Source organism: Schistocerca americana, chromosome 4 (genome assembly GCF_021461395.2).
Source record: "Schistocerca americana isolate TAMUIC-IGC-003095 chromosome 4, iqSchAmer2.1, whole genome shotgun sequence".
NCBI lineage: Eukaryota > Metazoa > Arthropoda > Insecta > Orthoptera > Acrididae > Schistocerca > Schistocerca americana.
Window position 1 is genome coordinate 504785624 of NC_060122.1, and position 24674 is coordinate 504810297.

At 41.8% G+C, this 24674-nt stretch overlaps 1 protein-coding gene across 3 annotated transcripts in view; it reads left to right on the forward strand.

Annotated features, from left to right (window-relative positions):
• Nucleotides 1–14: 14 nt before the first annotated feature.
• LOC124612336 (tyrosine-protein phosphatase non-receptor type 23-like) overlaps nt 15–24674 on the forward strand; it is a 158215-nt gene continuing 133555 nt past the window's right edge. For 2 of the 3 annotated variants that reach the window (XM_047140483.1, XM_047140484.1), the window contains exon 1: nt 21–242. In XM_047140483.1, coding sequence (XP_046996439.1) covers nt 156–242 — 87 coding nt within the window. In that variant the 5' untranslated portion in view covers nt 21–155. Of the gene's footprint in view, nt 243–24674 lie in introns of all 3 variants that reach the window. The other variant, XM_047140485.1, reaches the window with a different exon arrangement.

The window sequence follows — 24674 nt, forward strand, 5'->3', positions numbered from 1 at the left end:
TATGACGTCGTCCTCCGTGAAAACATTAACGAAACGGTGGAGAGTGCGCAATCTGCAGTGAAGTTTAAGAAGTAAGGTTGACATTACGAGTTTTGAGTAGTAGTATGAATTTGTTGTGATTGTTAAGAAGACTGATACCGGTGAAATATTTCGAAATGGAGGCCGTGCCACGCCTGCCGATGATGAGTTTTGACCTAAAATCAAGCCCAGAACCTACTTCATTTGGTCCTAAACTGAAACAGGTAATTTTTGCCACAATGCGTTTCGTAATTCCAGCTTGATTTTTACATTGAATTTAAGAACAAGAGTCATGTTCACGTGATTTAGTCGTCAGTGACTTTGAGGGCAACTATTTGCTCTTGTTATTGTTGTACATGAAATAGTGTGATGATAAAGCGTATGGATGACATTAAATTAGAATATACTGTTTCATAGTTTATTTTATTAAAGTGATATGGCGCATGACTTAGTTTATCCGTTTATTGAGATACTGACACACAAAGGCAATATGAAATGAACTTCTTTGTTTAATAAACCTATTTCCTTCGGTATCAGGAAACACAGACTTATTGAAAACTGTTACGATTGTTTTTATTGAACTTTTCATAAATTTTCATAGTAATATGTTTAATAACTAGTGTAATTTCTCCATAAAATTGCAACCAAACATGTTACCAATTACATTGAACATAAATTTGCTCACTGTACAAACAGGGTCACAATATTATAGCAGAAAAGAAAGGTGTTCTTAAAAGAAATCACCCTTTCTCTGAGCACAAGTGTGGTATATAGTATGTGCCCATCCAACACAATTAATTAAAACCCAAGTAGAAAGATTCTGGAAGGAAAAAAGTTCCTACAGATGCATAGAGATGGTGCTACTGTAGTAAGCCTATGCTTGAAAATAAAGTCGGTTGGTTGTTTCTGTAGACAAGATACATTCTAGCTGTCGGATCACAATTAATAAGCGTACTGTGATGAACATAATTTTTACGTCATGTTAGTACTATAAGATGTAACTGTCCGTAATCTCTTTCAGTGCATGTCACCAACTGCATGTCTACAGTACAGAATAATCTTAAACTAAATCTTTGAAATTTGCTGTTGAATTGTGCTGCGGAGACAGATTTCAAGTCAGTAGAAGGTCTGCTGTTTGAAAATCAGTAGAGCTAATCGTTTTAAATGTTGCCAATTCCTTGTCAGTAACTGAAACATGGCGGTTTTAAAATGTAAGTAATGTAGATAAAGCCACTAACATAAAAAAAAGCTGCTCTCAGATTGTGATTTCTAATCATAATCTGTTAGAAATTTGATATTGCCGTTTCATGTGATATTTTCCTCCACAAAAGTTTGCATTTTGCTCTATCCAGACACCTGGATTAGGCAACTTTATATTCATTTACTTCATATGCTCCCCCCCCCCCCCCCCCCATATGGTTTTTAGGATTTCAGTTATTATAAATTTAAACACCAAGTGATGAGGTGCAGAATGTAAAAGGTATTTAAAACAATGAGAACTAAAATGGAAATATGTCATTTTGATAATCTTACGCCATCAGTTACTGCGAAGAAACAGTAGTGCATGTTGATAAAGACTGACAACTCAATGCTAACCAAAGTGACTTCCAAATTTGTGTAGGATAATATTAAAAATTAAAAAATGAGTAACACTGTTTCAATATATTCCTGTTAAAACTGAGGCGCAAGGAAATTCATTATAGTATAGCATACATCAGAGTAAAATTACATGGGGTATATTGAATATTGCAATACAGTCATCTCTTTTGACCAGTAATTTCACTGTTGACACTAAATGGAGGCTGTGGCGACAGAAGACTAATGTGTTCTTATGCCTGAGGTATAGGTTTTTTGGAAAGTGCCAGATTCATTGAGAGTTGGTGAAGCCAACAAGTGGGCCACAAGAAGGAAGGTGTTTTTAGAAAATGAATAATGTTTTGATTTACCACTCAGTAACATAGACCAAGATCTAGATTAAGTTGGACACTGGTAATTAGGTTGTGAGAAGCCAAAACCAGTGGATGCATTTAAAAAAAATAATAAATAAAAAAAAATACTGTTTTCAGACAATGGTTGTGCTGATGATCTGATCCATAGACTGAGGTATAGATTAGATTAGAAAGTGACAGATTAGTTGGGAGTTGCAATATATATCATGACAATCTTTTTTGTAGAGTGACTATATTTATCCCCATGGTGACAGTCGCTGTGGTTGAATATTTACAAGTTTTTATTAACTTGGTAGGCCTCAATAACAAGATATTACCAGCCAAGAGGCTCATATTCCTTCTGGGTTGGATATATAGTGATAGTTAAAATCTTTGTGGTTGCGTGATTTCATAGTTGCCATTCCAGTTGATAGCCTCATTGGTCAAAGCTTGTAGGTTGTATCATATTCTTCAATTTATCCATAACACGGGTTGGATACTTGCTTAAACAAATATGTTCTCAGACATAAACATAGAATTGGATGTCTTACGTCGTACCTCAGAGGGATCTGTATCATAGTAACAAGAGGAGTCAGATAAAGTATGATCTTATTACGATGTCTGTGCTCACCTATTTTCATATTTGGTAGGTTAGTATTAAAACACCTCTGCAAAAATTTAGACAGTACCAAGAACAATTTGATAAAGACAAATAGGTGTCACCTTCTGGTGGGGTTTCTCTGTTCTCATTTATGCGTATGTATAGCGTGGCCTTACTGTTATCTTTCAGTCTAGCTTCATGCAGCTGACATTATCCAACAAGGTTTGAGTTTTTCAAGCTCGATGACAGCAGACATCAGTAGTGCCACTCTTAATTCAGCACTGGAAACAGAAAGAACTCAGATTTATCCCAAAGTTAGTAGCAGGTACATTACTGTAAGATGTACACATGGGCCTAAGGAATGAGAAAAGATACTTTCTGGATCTCGGGCATCACAGTTGCTCACTTGACGAAAATGTGATGATGGTAATGATGCCATCCTTTAATTGACTGTTATTAGCATGACACAGGTCCTTCCAAGGTAGGAGGTAAGACCTCCATCAATGTACATATTCCACACATCACTGTATGGTGCATGGCAGAGGGTACCTTGTACCATTGCCAGTCAGTCCCTTTTCTTTTCCACTCACATATGGAATCAGGGGAAAAACTTGTCTTTGTGATTCTTAGCTGAGATGTATGATTGTTGGTAGTAGCAGGATCATTCTTCATTCTGTTGCAAATATTTGTTCTCTAAACTTACTGAGTAGTGTTACATTTTTCACATTTAGAGCAAGTTACCATTCATCACACCAAATTCCACCCCAGTCATGTTGTATTTTCCTATAGTCGGTCAAGTACAACACTGTCCAGTACGCTACAGCACCATCAGCAAACCGTCAGAGACTGCTGCTCATCGTAACCAACATATTATTCATTTACATATTCTGTTGTGAGCAGACTGTGGCCCTGGTGCAAGAATGCAGTAGACATCACCAGAAGGCCAATTTTGCTCCTCACGCAGAACTAGTTACGCAGGGCATGAGAGGTGAAATAGGCTAGAATACGACTTTTAAGGCAACTAATGACAAGTAAACCAACCACAGTGTGAATGCTAGTGTCTAATCCCAGTAACATGGCTAAATTCAGAATCTAATTATTCACAACAAGCAGAATGGTGACCTGCTCAGATAAGGATTGGGAAATCGTCTGTCTGATGTGCCTGTGGTGTGACATTTAAAGGACAGTAGTGCCAACATGAGACCACAAGTTCAAGAATCTTCACCCTCATAAGGTGGCTCCTCAAATGGCATGCTTCATGCAACATGTTGTGGTTTCAGGTTCTTGAAATGCTGGTTTTAGAGTTTTAGCTTTAGAATTATTCCAGATTACCACAATACTGTAGTTGACAGAGCCAAAGAATAATGAAATTTTAGTCTTTGGTAGGCATTGGTTGACTGTGTCTACATGTACATACATTCACATTTATGTGACCACTGCCTATGTCCGACATAATCATACTATAACCAATCACAGAGAGCAGGTGACAGCAATAGCAGTATAGGAGTTTTTCTAAGGCATGTCTTGGGGATGTGAAAACAGTGTAATCATTATCGTAATGCAGAAAAGAAGTAATTTATCCTAGGTCCAAAATGGCATGATCATTGGACAAGTGTGGAAGCATTTCCAAAACAGCTAAGTTTGTAAACTGTTTGAATGCCATCATGGTTGGAATATACCGTGCATGGCAAAATGGTGTATCCAGAACCGGGTTGTGATGAACCATGGGCCATGGATTACGGGTGAACAACAGCTGCAGATATGTGTATGGGTGAACAGACGTGGAACTGTTGAGCAACTGACCTTCCAGATGAACCAAGGAGCTACCAACAGTGTCTCCTCAATGACCGTTCAGCAAATATTGCTGCATATGGGCCTCCGCAGTAGGTGCCTGGTTCTTACACCCATTCTGACTGCTGTTCATTGGCGATGCAGGCTGGAATTTGCACACCAATACCATAACTGGATGTCCACTGAATGGTGACAGGTAGCCTTTTCAGATGAATCACATTTTATGCTCCATCGGCCTGAAACATCTCAAAGCATACACCTTGCAACAATCATCAGATGGATCCAGGCTGGAGTTGGGAACATTCTGGTGTGGGGAATGTTTTTGTGGTATTACCTGTGTGATCTTGCCATTCTGGAAGGCATAGTAGATCATCACATGTATGCATCTATCCTTGGGGACCATATCCACCCCTACATGCAGTTTGTTTATGCTCGGCACAGTGGCATCTACCAGCAGGACAAAGCATCATGTCGCACAGCTTGCAGTAAATGTGCACAGTTTGAAGAGCACTAGGATGTGTTTACTGGCTGGCCGGAGTGGCCATGCGGTTCTAGGCGCTACAGTCTGGAGCCGAGCGACCGCTACGGTCGCAGGTTCGAATCCTGCCTCGGGCATGGATGTGTGTGATGTCCTTAGGTTAGTTAGGTTTAATCAGTTCTAAGTTCTAGGCGACTGATGACCTCAGAAGTTAAGTCGCATAGTGCTCAGAGCCATTTGTGTTTACTGTACTCCCCTTACCACCAAACACCCGGTATTTAAACCTAATCAAGACTCTATGGGACCATATTGATCAGGCTGTTCACGCCATGGGTTCTCAGCCAAGAGACCTAGTGCAGCTGGCCACAGCACTGGAGTCAGTATGGCTCCACATCCCTGTCAGTACTTTCCAGGACCTCATTGCCTCCCTTCTTCCATGTCTCGCAGTGGTTCGCACTGCAAAAGGTTTGACAGGTTGTCGCATTAATGTGACTGGACAGTGTATATACTCTGCAATCCGTATTCCTTTCACCAGTGGAGTGAGGAAATGATTTTATGTGCACCTTGGTACATGCCATATTCTCATGATACCGGTGGAAGAAATTTGAACGATGGAAATGAATTGAAGTATTCCAAAGTCTTCCTCTAATACCAATTGTCAAAATTAATCCTACAGGCTTTCACAATAACCATTGTGCCTTAGTTCTAGAGGTACCCGTTAAAGTTCTCACGACATCTTTGTTATACTTTAGTATGAACTGTGTGTTGTGTTAAGTCACTACCTGCATATCAATGAATTTGTTCAATGTCTCTTGTCATGCCTATTTCATAAGAACTCAAGTGCTGGGTAGTAATTTAAAATCTGTTACAAAACCATGTCATAAGTGGTTTTGTTCACAGGTGCACCACCTTATGTACTATAGCTACATATTTAACACAGTACAGCATGCACCAGTGATTTTACAGTGGTCTTGTCATCAATTACTATTGGGATCTTTCTCTTTGTTATGGACATTATCTTCCATTTATCCATATTTAAAGGGAGTGGCCATGTGGAAATATTGTTTAAAGTATTTTATAGTTCCTTTGGTCATCCAGCTCATACTTTCCTGTAGACAACCAGTGTTGCCTACAAGTGCAATGAGAGGATGCATGTGACCATATCTGTTAAATCATTTATGTATAATGAGAACGTTAGCAGTTCTGTTATGCTTTCTTCAAGCAGACCTGACATTACCATACTTTCATTTCTTTTTGATGTTACAATCCATTCTAGTATTAGTATATTGCTTCACTCAAATTTTGCAGGTCAAACATATTTGTGAGATTATTTGTATGATCATTTCTTGTTTGTCAGTTGACAGTGCAGTAAAGTTTTGAATGCTTTTAGGAAATCTAAGTAGAAGGAAGCAACCACTCATGTGGTTGGTCAGCAAAAGTGTGTATCATCTTGATGCCTTATACTACGAGGGCAGTTCAATAAGTAATGCAACACATTTTTTTTCTGAAACAGGGGTTGTTTTATTCACCATTGAAATACACCAGGTTATTCCCCAATCTTTTAGCTACACAACACTATGTTTCAACGTAATCTCCATTCAATGCTACGGCCTTACGCCACCTTGAAATGAGGGGCTGTATGCCTGCACGGTACCATTCCACTGGTCGGTGTCGGAGCCAACGTCGTACTGCATCAATAACTTCTTCATCATCCGCGTAGTGCCTCCCACGGATTGCGTCCTTCATTGGGCCAAACATATGGAAATCCGACGGTGCGAGATTGGGGCTGTAGGGTGTATGAGGAAGAACAGTCCACTGAAGTTTTGTGAGCTCCTCTCGGGTGCGAAGACTTGTGTGAGGTCTTGCGTTGTCATGAAGAAGGAGAAGTTCGTTCAGATTTTTGTGCCTACAAACACGCTGAAGTCGTTTCTTCAATTTCTGAAGAGTAGCACAATACACTTCAGAGTTGATCGTTTGACCATGGGGAAGGACATCGAACAGAATAACCCCTTCAGCGTCCCAGAAGACTGTAACCATGACTTTACCGGCTGAGGGTATGGTTTTAAACTTATTCTTGGTAGGGGAGTGGGTGTGGCGCCACTCCATTGATTGCCGTTTTGTTTCAGGTTCGAAATGATGAACCCATGTTTCATCACCTGTAACAATCTTTGACAAGAAATTGTCACCCTCAGCCACATGACGAGCAAGCAATTCCGCACAGATGGTTCTCCTTTGCTCTTTATGGTGTTCGGTTAGACAACGAGGGACCCAGCGGGAACAAACCTTTGAATATCCCAACTGGTGAACAATTGTGACAGCACTACCAACAGAGATGTCAAGTTCAGCACTGAGTTGTTTGATGGTGATCCGTCGATCATCTCGAACGAGTGTGTTCGCACGCTCCGCCATTGCAGGAGTCACAGCTGTGCATGGCCAGCCCGCACGCGGGAGATCAGTCTTGCTTGACCTTGCGGCGATGATGACACACGCTTTGCCCAACACTCACCATGCTTTTGTCCACTGCCAGATCACCGTAGACATTCTGCAAGGGCCTATGAATATCTGAGATGCCCTGGTTTTCCGCCAAAAGAAACTCGATCACTGCCCGTTGTTTGCAACGCACATCCGTTACAGACTCCATTTTAACAGCTCCGTACAGCGCTGCCACCTGTCGGAAGTCAATGAAACTAAACGAGACGAAGCGGGAATGTTTGAAAATATTCCACAAGAAATTTCCGGTTTTTTCAACCAAAATTGGCCGAGAAAAAAAATGTGTTGCATTACTTATTGAACTGCCCTCGTACTAGCTGCTATTTGAATGCACAGCATGTTTCACATGATGATCTGTAGGAGTGTCAAATTGTGTACTTGTGAACCATTTAGGAAAGCAGCTTGTTCTTTTCATCGTTGAGTAGTCTGCACAAACAGTGCAACACCTGGTGATTGGCTCTTAGGGACAAACATGTATTTTCACATAATGGTAATATGAACTTTTCGATATTCGTGCTCCAGGCTTTGTCAGACGAGCAGCACCAGTATTGCCAGTTCAGAATAAAAAGCATATAAACTTCTACTAATGATGTTTTTGTTTACCTTACTATGACTGTATGGCAAAATTGATAAACTGTAGCTTAATTGTCCATATAATGTTGTAACTTGTAAAATTATCAGCACAATTGCCTGTTGTCTTCTTCACAATATTCTTTTCACCATGTACTGAGGTAAAAGGTAATCTCCATCCTCAATGCAATTCAGTGTATGATGGGTCTTTTATTGTGAATGGGACAATTAGCCATGTATACGCTGTGTAGCTTGTCAATGTGCTGGAAAGGGTCATTTCAAATTAGGCCATGCATGAATTGTCATTTTACTGCAAGAAGGTTAATCAGCATCTGAAGTTATCAGCTGAATGTGAGTACACCAAGGGATATAATTTGAACATTCAACTGACTCCATTAGATGCAAACATTGAAGATACGCATTGCAGTGTTTCAAGATCAGCTGATTATATGTTTACAGATTATAGTGCAGAGATACCCTGAGGAGAATACAACAGAATTGTGTGTTGCCTGTTTAGAGTCAGCTGTATATGCAGCATCAACTCATGCCATATGCAACTAGCTGCAGTAAGTCAGTTTATTCTCTAGTATCCTTTACAAGCAACATTACCATCACCATAGTATGCGAAAAAGATTGCCTATGGATAATCTGGAATGGTGTATAGATCAGTGATATCAGGTTCTCTTCATGGATCATTGCAGCCCCTCTCTGGTACTTAATGCCCACTGTAGACGAGTATAAAAGCAGCAAGGAACATGGTCTGGTGGGTTTAGCAGGGAGGTGGATAGTCTTGTTTTTGTCCGGTATCATGCTCTTAGGTGTGATATTTCTCATCACTTTTCAGGGTAATCAGAGGGTTTTTCAGCATCGGAATTCTTTATCCAGCATTGTAGCAGTGGGTTCATCTTTCAAGATAATGCAAGAGCACACTGCGCCCAGCTTATAAAAAGCCTTCATCCGCATTCAGGAATCAAATGAATCGAGTTACCTGTGGTATCTACTGATATGAATCTGAGCATGCTTGAGATCAATTGAAACTTGTAATGTGTCATCACAAGGACTCTCCTCTTATGGATGACAACCTCAGGAGGGTTGTTGTCGGAGAATGGGGCAGGCTTGAACAATAATGTGTCTACCATCTTGTGGTCAACATGCCATGGAGGAGCCAAGCATGTGCAGCAACACTGATGTACAACAATGTGATATTGAATGGTACCAAGCAGAGGATTTTGATATCACAGATGTTTAAAGATGCTCTGTTTTGAAAAGTGCTTCACAGATCTTTCAGGAGTCCACACATGACGAACATGGGGTCCTGAGCCACTGCAGTACTATTACTTTTTCTGTACTACAGTGCTTGCTTCTACTTATCCTAATCTCTCACCTGCATTTTAATTACCAGTTTCCTCGATGTCAAACTCGCTTCTACCCAGGTCCATTTTTGATTGATTCCTGTTTTCTTTTACCTCTTTCACACTTTTCTGTAACTTATTCATGGTCCTGATCATTATTGGATCTCCATTTTCTTCCAAAGTGTCAGGTGTGCAGAGAAGAGCACCCATTACGGCAAGCTGGTACCTACCTGTGTGAGCCCCCATGCTGGCACCTAGCTGTTGATGAGTCACTTATTCTATCATGACAGCCAGGCCACTGTGGAGAGGGGAGGGGAGGGAAGTCACTGTGTAGCTGCACAGTTGTAACTCACTGGCAGAGCAAGGAATGATTGCTGGGGTCTGAGCTGTCACCTCTCCACGTAAGTGTACAGTGGGAGCCGTTACTGAACGGATTAGTATAAAAATTTGATTTTTATTTTTCACTTGATGTTTGTCAGTGCCTTTTGCCTGGCAGCTAGTTGCAACGTCTCAGTCATGTTGCCCAGAACTGGACATAACCACTTTGAAACTCACGTGTTGAACCATCAGCAGCTAAAATTACATGTTGCTGACGAGGTAACACTACCAAACTGCGCGTCTTCGATTTTATGGCATTAAACAGTCATATGTTTGATTTTTCACCTCAACGGGTGCCTGCTGCTTTCCCCTCCTGGCCAATCCTGACACGTTAACATGAGCCATGGAGTATGTGATTATCTTCTTCAGGGCACCAGCACCACTAGCAACATCCATAACACCAAGTGGCTGTTGGTGCTGGATAGCACCCTTTTCTTAGTAACATAGCCCCTCCTAACCTGCGCCGTGAACACGCTCTGGTTAGAGAATTTCAAAAAATCATGACCAACCCTCAATTAAAAATCCATGAAGATACTCACGACATCCAAGGAAACCGACTCCGGTCTAGGCATCCTCCACTAAAGACCGCACAGGCTCTGCACCAAACCAACTTTAAAATAAATGACCGATGGAAAGAGGAATGGGAGAGCAGTACAGCAGTAAACTGCCACAGTATGCCATGCATCTTTAGTAAACCAAAAGGATTTGATTGCCCTCGCAAAGTTTGGTCAACTCTCAACCGCATCAGAACCAACTGTGGGAGATGCGCCGACTCCTTACACAGATGGGGTAAACTTCCTTCGGCCGCTTGCGACTGTGGCGCTGAGAGACAGACGGTCAAACACATCGTTCAGGAATGCCCACTAAGGGCATACGAGGGTGACCCACGGGATTTCCTAATGGCGACCCAAGAGGCAATCGACTGTTTATTATCTAAGCTGGACGTCTGCTTGTGATTGCTCTTCTGTGAGTGTAAATTTACAATTGGCGGTGTTCTTATATACAAACTGTTATTTATTGCTCTGTTTTATACATATGTGATTTTTTCTTAAATCGTGTTGTTTCTGTAATTTTTACTGTGATGTTATGAGCCATACGCTAAATAAATAAAGCACCCATGGACAGATTCCTCAGTCACATTGTGTGGCACTAAGGCAGATAACCACCATGAAATGGATTAAACTGTCCCCAAGTGGTGGCCATGAGACCTAAACATTCTCCTCAAACAGGTACAGTTATAAAAATTCTGCCCTTGGACACTCCGAGGGAAAAGGGATAGCTTTGTTGAAATGGAGAACAATATTTTCTGCAGTACCTGGTTTGTACCAGAATAGATAGTGATACCTTCTTAACAACTGATCCCACTTCTTCACAGAACAGCCTGAGGAGGCATTTGGGGAGTGGCACATTGGAAAATAGTGGCTTTTTCCTGATTAAGGCAACAGATCCTGCTCAGTCACAAATCTCACTTTCTTTTACCTCTCTGTGGTGTTCCAGCTAAAGTAACTCCCCTCCCCTCATCCAGAAGCTGTACAATGACTCAGGTTGTTATTTTCCAATTTTACTTAGCCCTAGAACTAGATGAGTAATTATGAATGGACGTGGAACAGTGGGGGATGCATTTTGCTCATCACATTCAGAAAAGTACAAAAGACAGCCGTGTAGCCATGGCACTCATCATAGCAGCATTTGTGGGGACCGCACTCAAGGGGAAAGTAAATATTTTGGTCCACAGTTACTTTGTCAAGCTTTATTACTTGTGTGGTGTTTTAAGTGCCTTAGCTTTGGCCATGTGTCCCAGTGTACTCATAAATCCACCTGCGATAACTGTGACACTAAGTGAACACCCTCTGTTATGTGTTAGGGTCTAACCCTCACACTCACCAGTGTGCCCTATTTGTAAAAATGAGCAGATATTGGACATCTGACTCACCGGGACTGTACCACCCTCCCCCCCCCCCCAACCCCCTCCCCCCAATCAGCTCCTCATTAACGTGTAAACAACTTGCCCTTTGACCCTATCTTCATCGACACAAGGGATCCCAGTCCCCCCGTCTTCCTCTGGTGCCTCATGGCAGCTCACCCTTTCGAGAAATCTACTGGTCTATGACTGAACACCAGGCAGCAGCTGAGGAGCCACAGGCTGTGGATCACATGACTACCTGTTGTTCCTCCATATCTGATCTTGTAACAGATAAAAAAAAGTGCAGAACTTGATACTATCAAAAGACATGGGAAAAATACAAGATGCAGTTGATTTCTGTGACCCAAGACACTCCTTCTGCATCTGGTCTGGAACGCCTGTTCAGATATCATACAATCCCAAACAGTGAGAAATGGTGGCTCTTCACTGTGGCTTACCACTCCAGTCCCTCCACATCCACCTCAGAGCATTCATTCAGTGGAACTGTAATGGGCATTACTTGCTTTTCTCAACTGCAACTGTTATTGTTTCTTGTAGGGCTATGCAGTCTGCATAGCCCTACAAGAAACACTGGTCTTTTTCCAATCAGTATCCTACTTTTATACATTACCAACCCTACTGCAGAAACTATGCCAGCCCCAAGACAGTGTTCACAGAGATGTTCATCATGGTTGAGTTCCTCTTCACATAACGTTAGATGTGATTGCTATATGTGTTCAGTTGACCACTAGGATGAGTCTCTGTAAAATTCACCTATCTATCAGCTGACAGGGAAATGATGTATCCTAAAATGATCTAGCAAACCCCACCCTAAACACTCTATCCTTTACCTGCTTGGAGATTTCAATTTGTGCCATCCCTTGAGGAGCAAACTCAAGTAGTGTGTTAAGGGTCTAGAACAACTACTATCTAGATGAAGTCTACTGACTATGTTATCTCAGTGATCCACCCATTTTAGTGCAGCTCAAGACAAATTCTCAGCCATTGATCACTTGCTCTTCTATATTTGTTATGGCCAATACAATGACATGTGCGTGACAATCTCTGTGACAGCAACCACTTCCCATGGTCCTGTTGATTCTGTCACCAGGTTTTCAAAGTTGCTTTACTGGTTTTTGTTCTCAACTTTGTCATCTTGATAATCTCTCAGGTTCCTACAAGCTCAAGATGATGACATTTTTCGTGGCTCAATATTGAATGGTGGTGTTTTCTTTATCTTCATCAGAGTCCTTGGATATATTGGTCACTCCTGCAGTTTATGCTGACAGTCTCCCAGAAGAATTGACACAGGGCAGGCATTCCTAATTGAATTTTTTTCCTCTATTCAATGTACACATTGAGTTATACTACGTGCTACACCCTGGTGTGTACCCATACCACATGTCCTCTTAGACCTGTTCCAAGAGCCTAAAAATCACACTCACCCCTCTCGTTTTATAACATGGAATCCTCCGTCCCCATGAATATGAATCATTTATACTGTTGGCTCTAAGGATGCAGGAACAATACTTCCCCCCCCCCCCCCCCCCCCCCCTCCTCCTCAGAAGCCTGTAGGCTCTTCATGACTCAACTGGAAATTATTGCCAGAACTATCAGATGCTATCCTGATGACACCATAGTGCCATTATCCATTAACCTCTCTATGATCTCAGCTGTTTTCCTCTGGTTCCTGAGCCATATGGACTTCCTGGAGAATGAGCTAACTACTTAGCCAGGGAACTGACCACACAGTTATTATTGGTAAAGGGGCACCAAGCACAGATTTAAGAGTACATATGAGACTTGCAATAAATTGGAATCTGAGCAGTGCATGGTGGGATTCTACTCTCTCCAAAAAACTGCCCCTCTCCCCCACCTGCCCCCCAGCACTAGGTGATGACTTCTCTTTTGAGAGTATGTGCTTGGTCACTATGGGGCCCATTCTGTGCTGCAAGTCTATCCTTCTTCTATTCTTTATTCCTCTCTGCCTTTCCATTGGATGGTCTCCTACATGCTGATAGCACTTGGATCTGGTTTGTAATTTTGGACACTCATTTTCTTCCGTTCCGCTATTCTACAACTTGTCATATGGTCGGTCACATTGTTGGGTTTGATTTCCTATTCCTTTTCCAAATTTTGCAGAAGTGCAGATTGTGCAGGGGAGGTCACCCAGTACAACATGTATTCCATCTTTTGTGCCTCTCTCTCTCTTTGCCTCTTCTTTCTCACAAAGATACTATGCTCAGAACCAAACATGATAGCCACTCCATTGCTGTGGGGGGAGGCGGGATCGTCAGGTACCTGCATGGTAGCCCTCTGACCACATAGGGACTGCACAGTTGGTGCTTGAGCTGGAAACAGCCCACACAAGCCAAGGGATATGTGCCTGTCATGACTGGGGTATGGGGACTCCAGGCAACGGTTAACTGACCAGGTAAGTGTAAGTGGGTAGTACTATGGCAGAAGACTCGCACGTGAAACGAAGTAAACTTCCTTCTGCTGGTGTGCGCAAGGCCCTGCAGTTTCTTCACCTGCTTGTGCCCTGGAAAGATGAATAAGCCAGATGTCCGGGAGTGAAACACTTTACCCAATACTTGGTATCTTGTCAAACTGATAGGGATCCTGTACTGCAATGAAACCATACACTCCATACAGATGAGGAGCTCCAGCTAATCTCCAACAGTGAGGTGTACATTTTATCAGCCATGTACAAAAAGACCCAAGGATAATCATGCATATGCAGGGCCTTTATCGTAGCCTTTGAAGGGACTGTCTTCATGAAGAAAGTTAAGGTCATTATGTATAGATGTGATGTGAAACCGTATGTCCCATGACCTTATGAAGTGCTTCAGATGCTTATCCTTTGCTCATAAGTCATCCCTCTGCATGTTGGACTCAAAATGTGGCAACTGCGGATGAGCATACTGTGAAAGTAGTCCTAGTGAACATCCGCCTTTGTGTGTCAACTGCACGGAACATCACCCTCCATATTCGCCAGTTTGCCTAGTTTTCAAGAAGGAACAGAAGATCCAGGCATACAAATTTATTGACCACTTGTGGATATGATGATCAATCATGCTAACATCACAGCCATCACCCCATGCCCTCTACCTTTATCTTCCCCAAACCGGATCTCCCACCACCCTCGTCTCCAGTACGTTCTTCGGGTACCATTTCCCGCAACTGGCCAGGGAAGCATTCTCCTTCAGCATCTACCAGAGACAGGAATCCCACTTCCCAGCAAACCCATGGACCAGAGGCCCGACACCAAACAGTGCCTGAAGGAGCCATGGCCTGAGTGTCCCAGGGCTGTCTGCTCTTCATCTGGACCCCCACTCACTGTGGATAGCTCCTTGAATGCATCTAGGCCACCAAGGGCTATGAAGGAAAATAGGAGGAAGAATAAGAATTGGGACAAGGTGCCTCCAGTGCCCCTGGAGGCATCATATCCTCTCACTCAGTCGGATTCGGAGCCGATAACCAACCTTACCACTTTTAAGTGACTTTGTGCTAATGATTGATTGCTATCTAATCAAATTCAGTAAGAAGGAATGCTGGGAGCACTCACTCCCCTCCCTGGGGACGAATGCCTCTTCATCTCAGGTGCGAATCAGGCTCTGTTGTCTTATGGACTGCCAATGATCATCAGCTGTTCAAGGTCTTGTCCTACAGGGTGCCCTTTGTACCGATTCATCAGTTCTTGCAGACCACCTTGTGACCCACTTTACTAAACCATCATCATCTCTTTAGAATCTAACTACCTTTCTACTGAAGAATAACAATTTGAAGATATTGCTTTATGTTTCACTCCCCACCAAGGTAATCAATGAACCCTTCATTGACTGGGAACTACTTCAAGCTCCTGCCTCTTCCCACAACACAGTACCAGGCCCTGATTGAACTCACAATCAGATGTTCCAACACCTGAATATTCCTCAAAGGCAACATCTCCTCAGGGTTTCTAGTGGTATTTGGCTCCCAGGTGCCTTCTTGCAAAGGCAATATAGAATAGATGTCCCAGTCCTTAAGCCAGGCAAGAACCCAACATCTGTCGACAGTTATCGGCCAGATAGCCTGACCAACATTCTAGGTAAGCTGCTTGAAATGATGGTGGCTAACAGATTATCCTGGGTTCTTGAATCTTGGGTCCTTTTGTCCACCTGTCAGCATGGGTTCTGGGAGGGATGATCCACACCTGACTATCAGCATAGTTTGGAAGCAGCAATCTGACAGGCTTTTTCTAAATGCTAACACCTTATTGCAGTTTCTTTGACCGGCATGAGGCGTATGACACTGCTTGGCGTCATCACTTTTACTTCCCCTCGGTGGCTGGGGCTTTTGAGGCCCCTTACCAATTTTTATTCAACAGTTTTTAATCCACCAGTTGTTCTGGATTAGAGTTGACGCTTAACTCTGCTCTACATGGGTCCAAGAGAATGATGTCCCACAGGCCTGTGTGTTGAGTGTCACACTCTTCATCACCGTCAATGGGCTAGTGACCCCTGTTGGGCCACTGGTCACCCCCTTCCTTGTATGTCAATGAGTTTCTCATTTGGTACGGTGTTCAGTTCTCTTCTACAAAAATGTGGATCATGCGTTACTGCCATTGTACTACAGTCCATCCTGGCAAGGAACTCTACTTAGGTACCCAGCAGCTAGACATTGCAGTACATTCCCATTTTTTGGACTTCCTTTTTGATAGAATGCTGACTTGGCTGCCCCATTTTTGTCATCTCAAGACTAGCTGCAGTGAAAGCTAAACGGTCTTTGCTTCCTTACTGCTACTCTTATCTGTATTTACAGTCCGCTGGTTTCATCCCAACTGGACTACTGTTGACAGGTTTATAGTTTGGCAGCTCCTTCAGCTTTGAAACTGTTAAACCCAGTCCACCATCATGACGTGCGTCTGTCGGCTGGTGCCTTTTAGACTAGTCCTCTAGACAGTCTCTTTGCCAAAGCAGGAATCTTCCCTCTTCAGATTTGAAGGTACCCGGTCTTGGTCTCCGGACACCATTCACTGCTGTGAACATGCATTGTGTTTACAGCAGAGCTAACAACTGTTGGCAGAGCATTTGATTTTATTAAACTGATGTCCCTTGAACGTGTTTTAATATGTACTAACTCAATGAGCAGTCTCCTGGCTATGATCAGTGCTGTTCTTGCCACCCATTGATCTCCACTACTCATGTTCTTCTCATTGGCCTTCATTGTGCTGCCTGCTCAGTTGTCTTTTTATGGATCCCAACTAATGCGTGTACCCTGGGGAATGGACTCGCCAACCATTTGAGTTCTTATTCACTCCCTATTCACTTTGCTGTCCCCAGGTGAGGATTTGTGGTTGCGTACAAGATCTCTGCTCACTTACAAATGAAATGACATCTGGTGGGCTATTGCCCCATCCTATAAACTCATCACAATCAAGGAGACTACTGCAGAATGGTGCTCTTCTTTCTCCTTCTCCTGGAGGGAATTCAGTCATATGTGATCTCTGCATCTTGTATCAGGTTAACTCAGTTTTATTTTGGACAATATGCCATCCCAACATTGTGATTGTGGGGCCTTATGGACAGTAGCTAGTATCTTTGAGGAATGCCTCCTCCTCTTGACCTACCATGCTAAGTGTGGACTTCCGGACTCATTGCCTCTAATATTGGTGGATGAGTCATGGATGGTTCATATAGTTCTCTGTTTTCTCTGTGAAAATGATTTTCATTCTCAGTATAACATTTTATTCTAGCTTTGGAGCTGAGCCATGGTGGGGTCTCCTGTTGTATGCTAGGGCAGGGGGTTCCCTGACCCTGTCTCCTTGACCAAGCTACTCTTTTATCCCTTTTTTACTCTGTTTGATTTGCTTTTAGATCTGGTTTGCTTCCTTTCTGCTGAACCGAGTATTCTGGTCTAGGTGTCACACACTATTGAATAGTGGGTGTTCTTCACTGTAATGGATCAGGGTTTTGACAGCTTTTAGTGGGACGTTTGCTGTTGCATGAGGAGTCGCTGGGGATGCCCACCTGCTGACATATATATTTCCTTCATCTTGCTTTTGTTATTGATGGTACAAAATATGTGCATTAGATATTAGTCTTCTTACTTTTACTGTTATGAATCTCCTGACTAGATCAGAAAATGTCAGTGGACATTTCTACTTCTGGATGCACCACTCTTAGATTGAGGGGCTGATGTTGTTTGGTCACCCAAAGTACACTGAGTCAACTGCAGCCAGCCATGCCACAAACTGCTGTTCACCCTGTGCGTCAGACCATTTATTTATATAATAGAGGGAAACATTCTACTTGGGAAAAATATATCTAAAAACAAAGATGCTGTAACTTACCAAACAAAAGCGTTGGTATGTTGATAGAGACAATAAAAAAATCAACATACCAACGCTTTCGTTTGGTAAGTTACAGCATCTTTGTTTTTAGACCATTTATTTATGTAGATAATAACAACAGTCCTATCACACTTGGGCAAGAACAACATACTGGGGTATATTGCTGAAGAAGTCTCCAAGCCAGTCACATACCAGGGAACCTATTCTATATGCGAGTACTTCGTGCATTGGGGCACCACGTTAAACACTTTCTGGAAATCTTGTGGTGGCTGAGGGTTGGGCAGACAAGTAATGACTCTCAATGCATATGTGCCTTGAGAGGCCTCCATCTGCATCTGATGCACATGCCATCCCAATTTTGTGTCCCTTTTATATTTCCTGTAATTATTTTTAACTCTCAGAACTGTTAATATTCTGGACCTCTCCACTCTACTACATTCTTTACACCATTCTTTTCACAGATACACAGCAAAGGTTCAAAATTCCTCTTCAGTTGAAAATTACTTTATTTTCACACGACCGGTTTCGGACTGTTATAAGCCCATCCTCAGGTGTCGTAGCTGTGCTGTGGTCCCCGAGTGCCGCGTATACTAGACACAGTGTGCTGCCTATGAGCACTCATTTTTCAACCTCTGCTATAATACTCAGTTGCAGATGTTCTTCCTACAGGATTGTTCACAGACACACAACTGACACAAAACTTTTTTGAGTAATTTATTTCATTTGACTTCTTGGGAGGAAGTGCACACGAATTGTTAAGTGGTTGTCATAGCTTTATTCACAATCATGTAGATATATATTCAGCAGATCACTGTACAGTGTATTGCGGAAGGTACACTGTATCAAAATTACTTCTGTTTCTTACCTACAAACAAATTGAAAATGATTTTGTAATGTAGTTCATATACACTTCATCAAGATAAAGCATTTTGCAGTGTGAGCTGAACAATGACAAGACTGTTTTCTCTTGTACTTAGGAAACATGATACAGGACATACTATTTACTATGTTGTTTAGTGAAGCAGGTGCTCAAAATGATGTTTTGACTGCTTTTATAGAAATGTACACGATGTTGCAGGGACAGTTAGGTACATTGAGGATATTACATGTAACATATTGGCAGTCCTTTATGAGTTGTTGATGGCGATTGCGATCCTGTAACACATGCTATTGTTGGAACAATCCTGTGTTTGATTTTAGCATGATGGGGCTTTGCCACTCTGTGTGGTCTTGTGGAATGGTCTCCATGTTATGAATCCTCTAAATGGTTCAAAAAGACAGGAGCTGATCCAACCGATCACTCAATCTTATTTCAGTTTACAGTTTCCTTTAAGAAATACTGTATGCATATATGGTGAATTCATGATCTATTACATGGGATATCCTGCTGTTAACATGGGATATGGTGCAGCATGCAAAACTGACTAATGCTCAGTAAGGCCACAACTCTCTTTCTGGAAGTGCCAGAGGAGAGAACAGCATTTGTAACTTATATATACAAGTTTCAAAGAGGAGTGATTTCTTGTCATTAGCCTGTGTGTTTAGTAGTATAATTCATAAATTTCTGGCATGACTCTGTGCTTAATAGGCACTGGAGATCATTTCAAGGGGTGGCAGGCGGTTCCAGTTTGTCCGAGAAACTAGATTCAGCCGCTATCTGTGGCTGATCCTGAGCCAGATGCGATCACGTGTCCTATTTCAGAGGAAGCCTCGTGGCCTGCAAGATCCAGACATTCTCAGAGGGTGGGATTGCTGGTAGTTGGGAGCCCCAGTGTTAGGCTATTAGTGGGTGCCCTTAGGGAGATGGCTGCCAAGGAGAGGAAGAAATGTAGTGTGCACTCTTTGTGCATACTGGGGGGAGTTATCCCAGTTGTGGAATGGGTCACCGGATGCCGTGAAGAGCACAGGGTGTAGCCAGCTGCAGGTGGTGGCTTGCATTGGGACTAATGATGTGTCTCTCTTTGGAGCAGAAGAGATTATTTCTGGTTTTGGGTGATTGTCTGAAGTAGTAAAGACTGACCATCTTGCTTCCATGATGGAGGCAGAGCTCAGTATCTGCAGCATTGTCGACAGGAGCACAGTAATGTGGCTATAGCCAATCCTCCGGTTCTCGGAGTGCCTGATCTTCATAAGAAATTTATTGTCCAAACTGACGCATCTAATGCGGGAACTTCGGCAGTCGTCCTGCAAGAGTTCAAGGGTCAAAGGCAACCATTAGCATATGCGCCTCGTCGGTTAACCAGTGCCCAGCTTAAATATTCTGTTTATGAATGTGAGGCATTGGCCGTCTTGTTTGTGCTGGATAAGTATTGGTTTTATCTTGAACATAGAGTATTTCAGCTAGAGACTGACAATCAAGCCTTAAGCTGGGTGCTAGCCAGGCCGCGCTTTGATACGGATCCAAGTGGAGAGTCTGAATCAGGCTTAGACAGTTCTGTGACTATGTAGTCTGTAGATACCTCGACTTGCGCCACTGTGTGGTGGGATATTGAGTTCCGCTTGGTAGGTCAGGAGTTGATCACACACAGGAAGTGGCTACATGGGAGAGGGGGGGGGGGGGGCTGTTTGGAGTCAAAAAGGGCATCAGCCTCAAAGGGTGCAGGTCAAATACAGTAAAAGTGTCGACCTAGGAACCATAGGTATTATAGTAGTAGCGGTGTCAGGAAAGAACAGCTCCAGGCACTAATAGAAAACTTTGAAGCACAAATTGTTGTAGGTAAGGAAAGTTGGCTAAAACCAGAAATAAGTTTAGTCCAAATGTCTACAAAGGCCCTAACCCTGTTCAGAAATGGAAAGATTAAATACAGTCGGTGATGAAGTGTTTGTAGCTGTCAGAAGTAGTTTACGTTGCAGTGAGATTGAAGTAGATAGAAGTTATACTTGGAAATCGGAATAAATTAATAACTCCTTTCTTTTGCCGACCCCTCGACTTGGATTATCATACAGTTGTAGTTGGTGGTAACTTCAATCTAGTTAGTGATACTGAAATACATGTTCAAAGCTGGTGGTAGTTATAAAACATCGCCAGAAATTGTACTAAATGCTTTCTCTGAACATTATTTTGAGCAATTAGTTCAAGAGCCCACACAAAGTGTAAATGGTAGCAAAAACATGCTTGACCTATTAGCAACAAATAGGGAGCATCATGAGTGATACAGGCATTATTGACCATAAGGTTGTTTTAGTGAGACTGAATGCCATGACATCCAAACCTACTAAAAATAAGCACAACATGTACCTATTTTAAAAAGCAGATAAAATTTGCTTGACACCTTTGTAAGAGGTAGCCTCCGTTCTTTCCAAACTAACAGTGTAAGCGTTGACTAGATGTGGCTTAAATTCAAAGAAATAGTATCAACAGCAGTAGAGAATTTTGTACCGAATAAATTAGTAAGAGATGGAACTGATCCACTATGGTACACAGGTCAAAACACAATTGCAGAAAAAAAGCATGCCAAATTTAAAAGAACACAAAACCTTCATTATTAGCGAAGTTCGAAATTTAGTGCGCATTTCAATGCGAGATGCTTTTAACAGTTTCCACAATGAAAATCTGTCTCAAAATATGGCAGAAAATCCAGATTGATTCTGGTCGTTTTATGTGAAGTTCAGCAGTGGTAAGACGCAGTCGATATTCCTACTACGTGAGAGAGATGGTAATGTTACCGATGATAGTGCCATTAAAGCGGAGTTACTAAAAATGGTTTTCCAAAATTTCACCACCAAATGTGATGAAGTAAATATTCCATTATTACTTAAAAGTAAATACTTCAGAGTAGTGAAGGTGTGGCTTCAGATAGGAATATGGGTAGCTGCCTTTATTAAATGAAAATTCATAGTACATTTATTGTATTTAAACACCGGGAACATTGTAGTGATACATTTCTCATATCAATAAACATGAATAACTCAAAAACTGAAGAAGTTAACACTCCTAACCAATATGGAGCCCACATCTAAGTGCTGAATGACTCACTTGGTGTGCTTCAGAATCTAAGTGACTTTGTACCATCTTGCTCATTTCCGAGTGACTGTCTCAACATTTGTTTAGCAAGACTGAAATTTTGCTGCATTGTAATTGTGCCACAATTGTGGTCACATCTGAGAAGACTTCCTCTGACATTTTTTTAAATTAAAAATGGATTATCGTTATTAATATTTATAATTAAGTTATGACTTTTTGTTGCCCATTCTCTGGGTCATGCCTGATATATACACCTGTGTACAATAAATTTACATAACATACCTCTCCTACCAGCATCAAACTGCTACTAGTACCATAGAACATATCACATGGACTGCTTGGATTCTGTGGCCATGGGTAATAGCCTCCTGCTACGGATTGGTAGATATGTTAGCTATTGCAAGGGGAAATATTGCAATATCTGAATCTCTTTGGAGAAGAATAGAATGAATTCAAGAAAAGGAGATTCTGCCCATATGGCTATTTCACACTTGGGAGATGTGAACTGAGGAAAGAAAAGAATTCAGTCTGGAAACACATCTGATTTTAAGAAAACTTTTGTTGCACCTCTTGGGGTGCAGATTGTGCTACTGTTCTCTATATTTACCGGGCCCTGGTATCATCCCAACTGGACTATGGTTACCAAGTTTATGGCTTTGTGATACCTTCAGATTTGAAAATGGTAGACTCGCTTGATCATTACGACACTGAACAAGTCACTGACACCTTCCAGGCTACTACTGTAGATGGTCTTCTATCTGAAGTGGGAATCTTCCCTCAACAACACCGATGGAACCAACTGTTGCTCACTTACGCCGTCACAATCCGACAGTTTCCTCATCATATAGCTTGTCACATTCTTCGTGGAATGCACCTCACAGCTCTCTGCCAGGGTCTCCACCTAACCTCCTGAGAATGAGGTTCCTGTGTTGTCCTGCATCCCCTTCCCCCATTTTCTGGTACCTAGGCCACAAATTAGGATCAATTTATTCTGCAATCCTAAAGTATGTTGCCCCCATGACCATTTGGGATCTGTTCTTTTCAGTTATCCAAAAGTATCAGGGTGCTGCAGTCATTTATACTGATGGCTCTAAAACCATGGATAGGACAGGATATGCTTTTACATTCCCATTGATCAGGAAGAATATTTAAGGCCAGGAACATGCCATGTTTTAATGGCAGAGGTGAGAACCATTAACAGAGCCTGACTTGTATTAAACATGCCTCCCTTGACTTTGTTTTAATTTGCAGTGACTTAGTGAGCAGCCTCAAGGCCATTGATCACTATTACTCTGGTCACCCTGTATACCTGCTATTCATGACCACCTCTCTGACCTTAATCGTACTGCCTGATTAGTTGTATTTTTCTGAGACTCAGATTATTTGGGTATCCCAGGGAATGAACTGGCCGACCACTTGGCTAGAGAAGTGATTACTCGCCTACATTTGCTTTGACAATGCCAGGTGCAGATTTGTGGTAGCAAATAAGACCTCTGCTCACTCGGAGATGAAAAAACATACAGTGGGTCACTGTCCCCTCTAATAAATTCAAGTCTGTGATTTTCCTAAATTGCATTAAATACTTACTGTTCATACAGTGCTCTGCCACATTCCTGAATCTTCCTTTTTGCAGCAAGTGTGTGTATTATTGTGGAACTCCGACAGATTAAAGCTGAGTACTGGATTGTGGCTCCCAAACTCAAGATACTTTCTGTACTGAGCAGCTCTCATTGGACACTGATTGGCCCCAATATGGCACATAGTTTTAATCCATCAAGAAGACAAAAAGAATAAAACTTCGAAGGTATAAAATCTTTGGATTCAGATGATGTTGTCAGACAGGGTTTGCTGTTGTAAGTGCTTACATTTTGTGTAGGAGGTGTCCACAGGGACCTGCAGGCAAAGAGAGTGCCCTTTGATGCAATAAAGACTGTGAACACAACAATACCATGCAGTGAGGAGATAGTTGGTAGAGAAATATGATTGTATCATGTCCTGCTTTTACAGAGTTAATTCAAACTATGGCAAAATGCAAGTGTTTTGCCACACATTGCTTGTTTTACTTGTACACTTACAATTGATGAAACTTGTGGTGTCTGACGTGTTGGGAGAAAAAAATAATTATATTTAGTGGTAGATTGTGTAATTTGGATCTTTCCACATATTTTATTCCTTTTATGACAGAAAAAAGTTGTGTGCATCAGAAACTAGGTATACACAGAGAGATGTCTCCGTAGCATGGAAAATTCTTTTCCTCTGCGTCACAGTACCACCTTGCCACATTCATAGTGTTATAATACTTGTTCTTGAGCAGAGTAGAATTCTGTAAATCAGTTGCCTTGAATTCTATTTCTGAAGGTACAACAAAAAGTGTAACTCCCAAAATACTAAATCGTTTTATTTTCTGTGCTATGCATGACCTAAAAGATTGTTTCAACTCTGAAGTTATGGGCAATGCCTTGTTTAAATGGCTCATTGTATAATAGGAAAGTCTCGAGTCTGCTATCCTTTTTTTGTCAGTTAATGGGTGTGCTGTTCCTGTAAGTTTTGAAAACATATATGTTTCTTCTTGAATCACAAATGTCATGTCTGTAACTACATTCTTTATGATGGATCATTGGAGAGGCCAGTACATTATATTGTCATATATACAAATATTAGATTCAGAAGCATAGAAATTTGAATCCTGACCTGTGCTGTCTAGCTGTCTATACAAATATTAATTTTCTTCTTAATCACAACTCTTCTATTTCAGAATTCAGTTCACAGTTTGTGGAACATGGTTCCCTCTACTCTATCACAACTGTGTGTGCATTGTGTTATGAACATGTACATCTGCATATATACTGTACATGTGATAGGTGTAT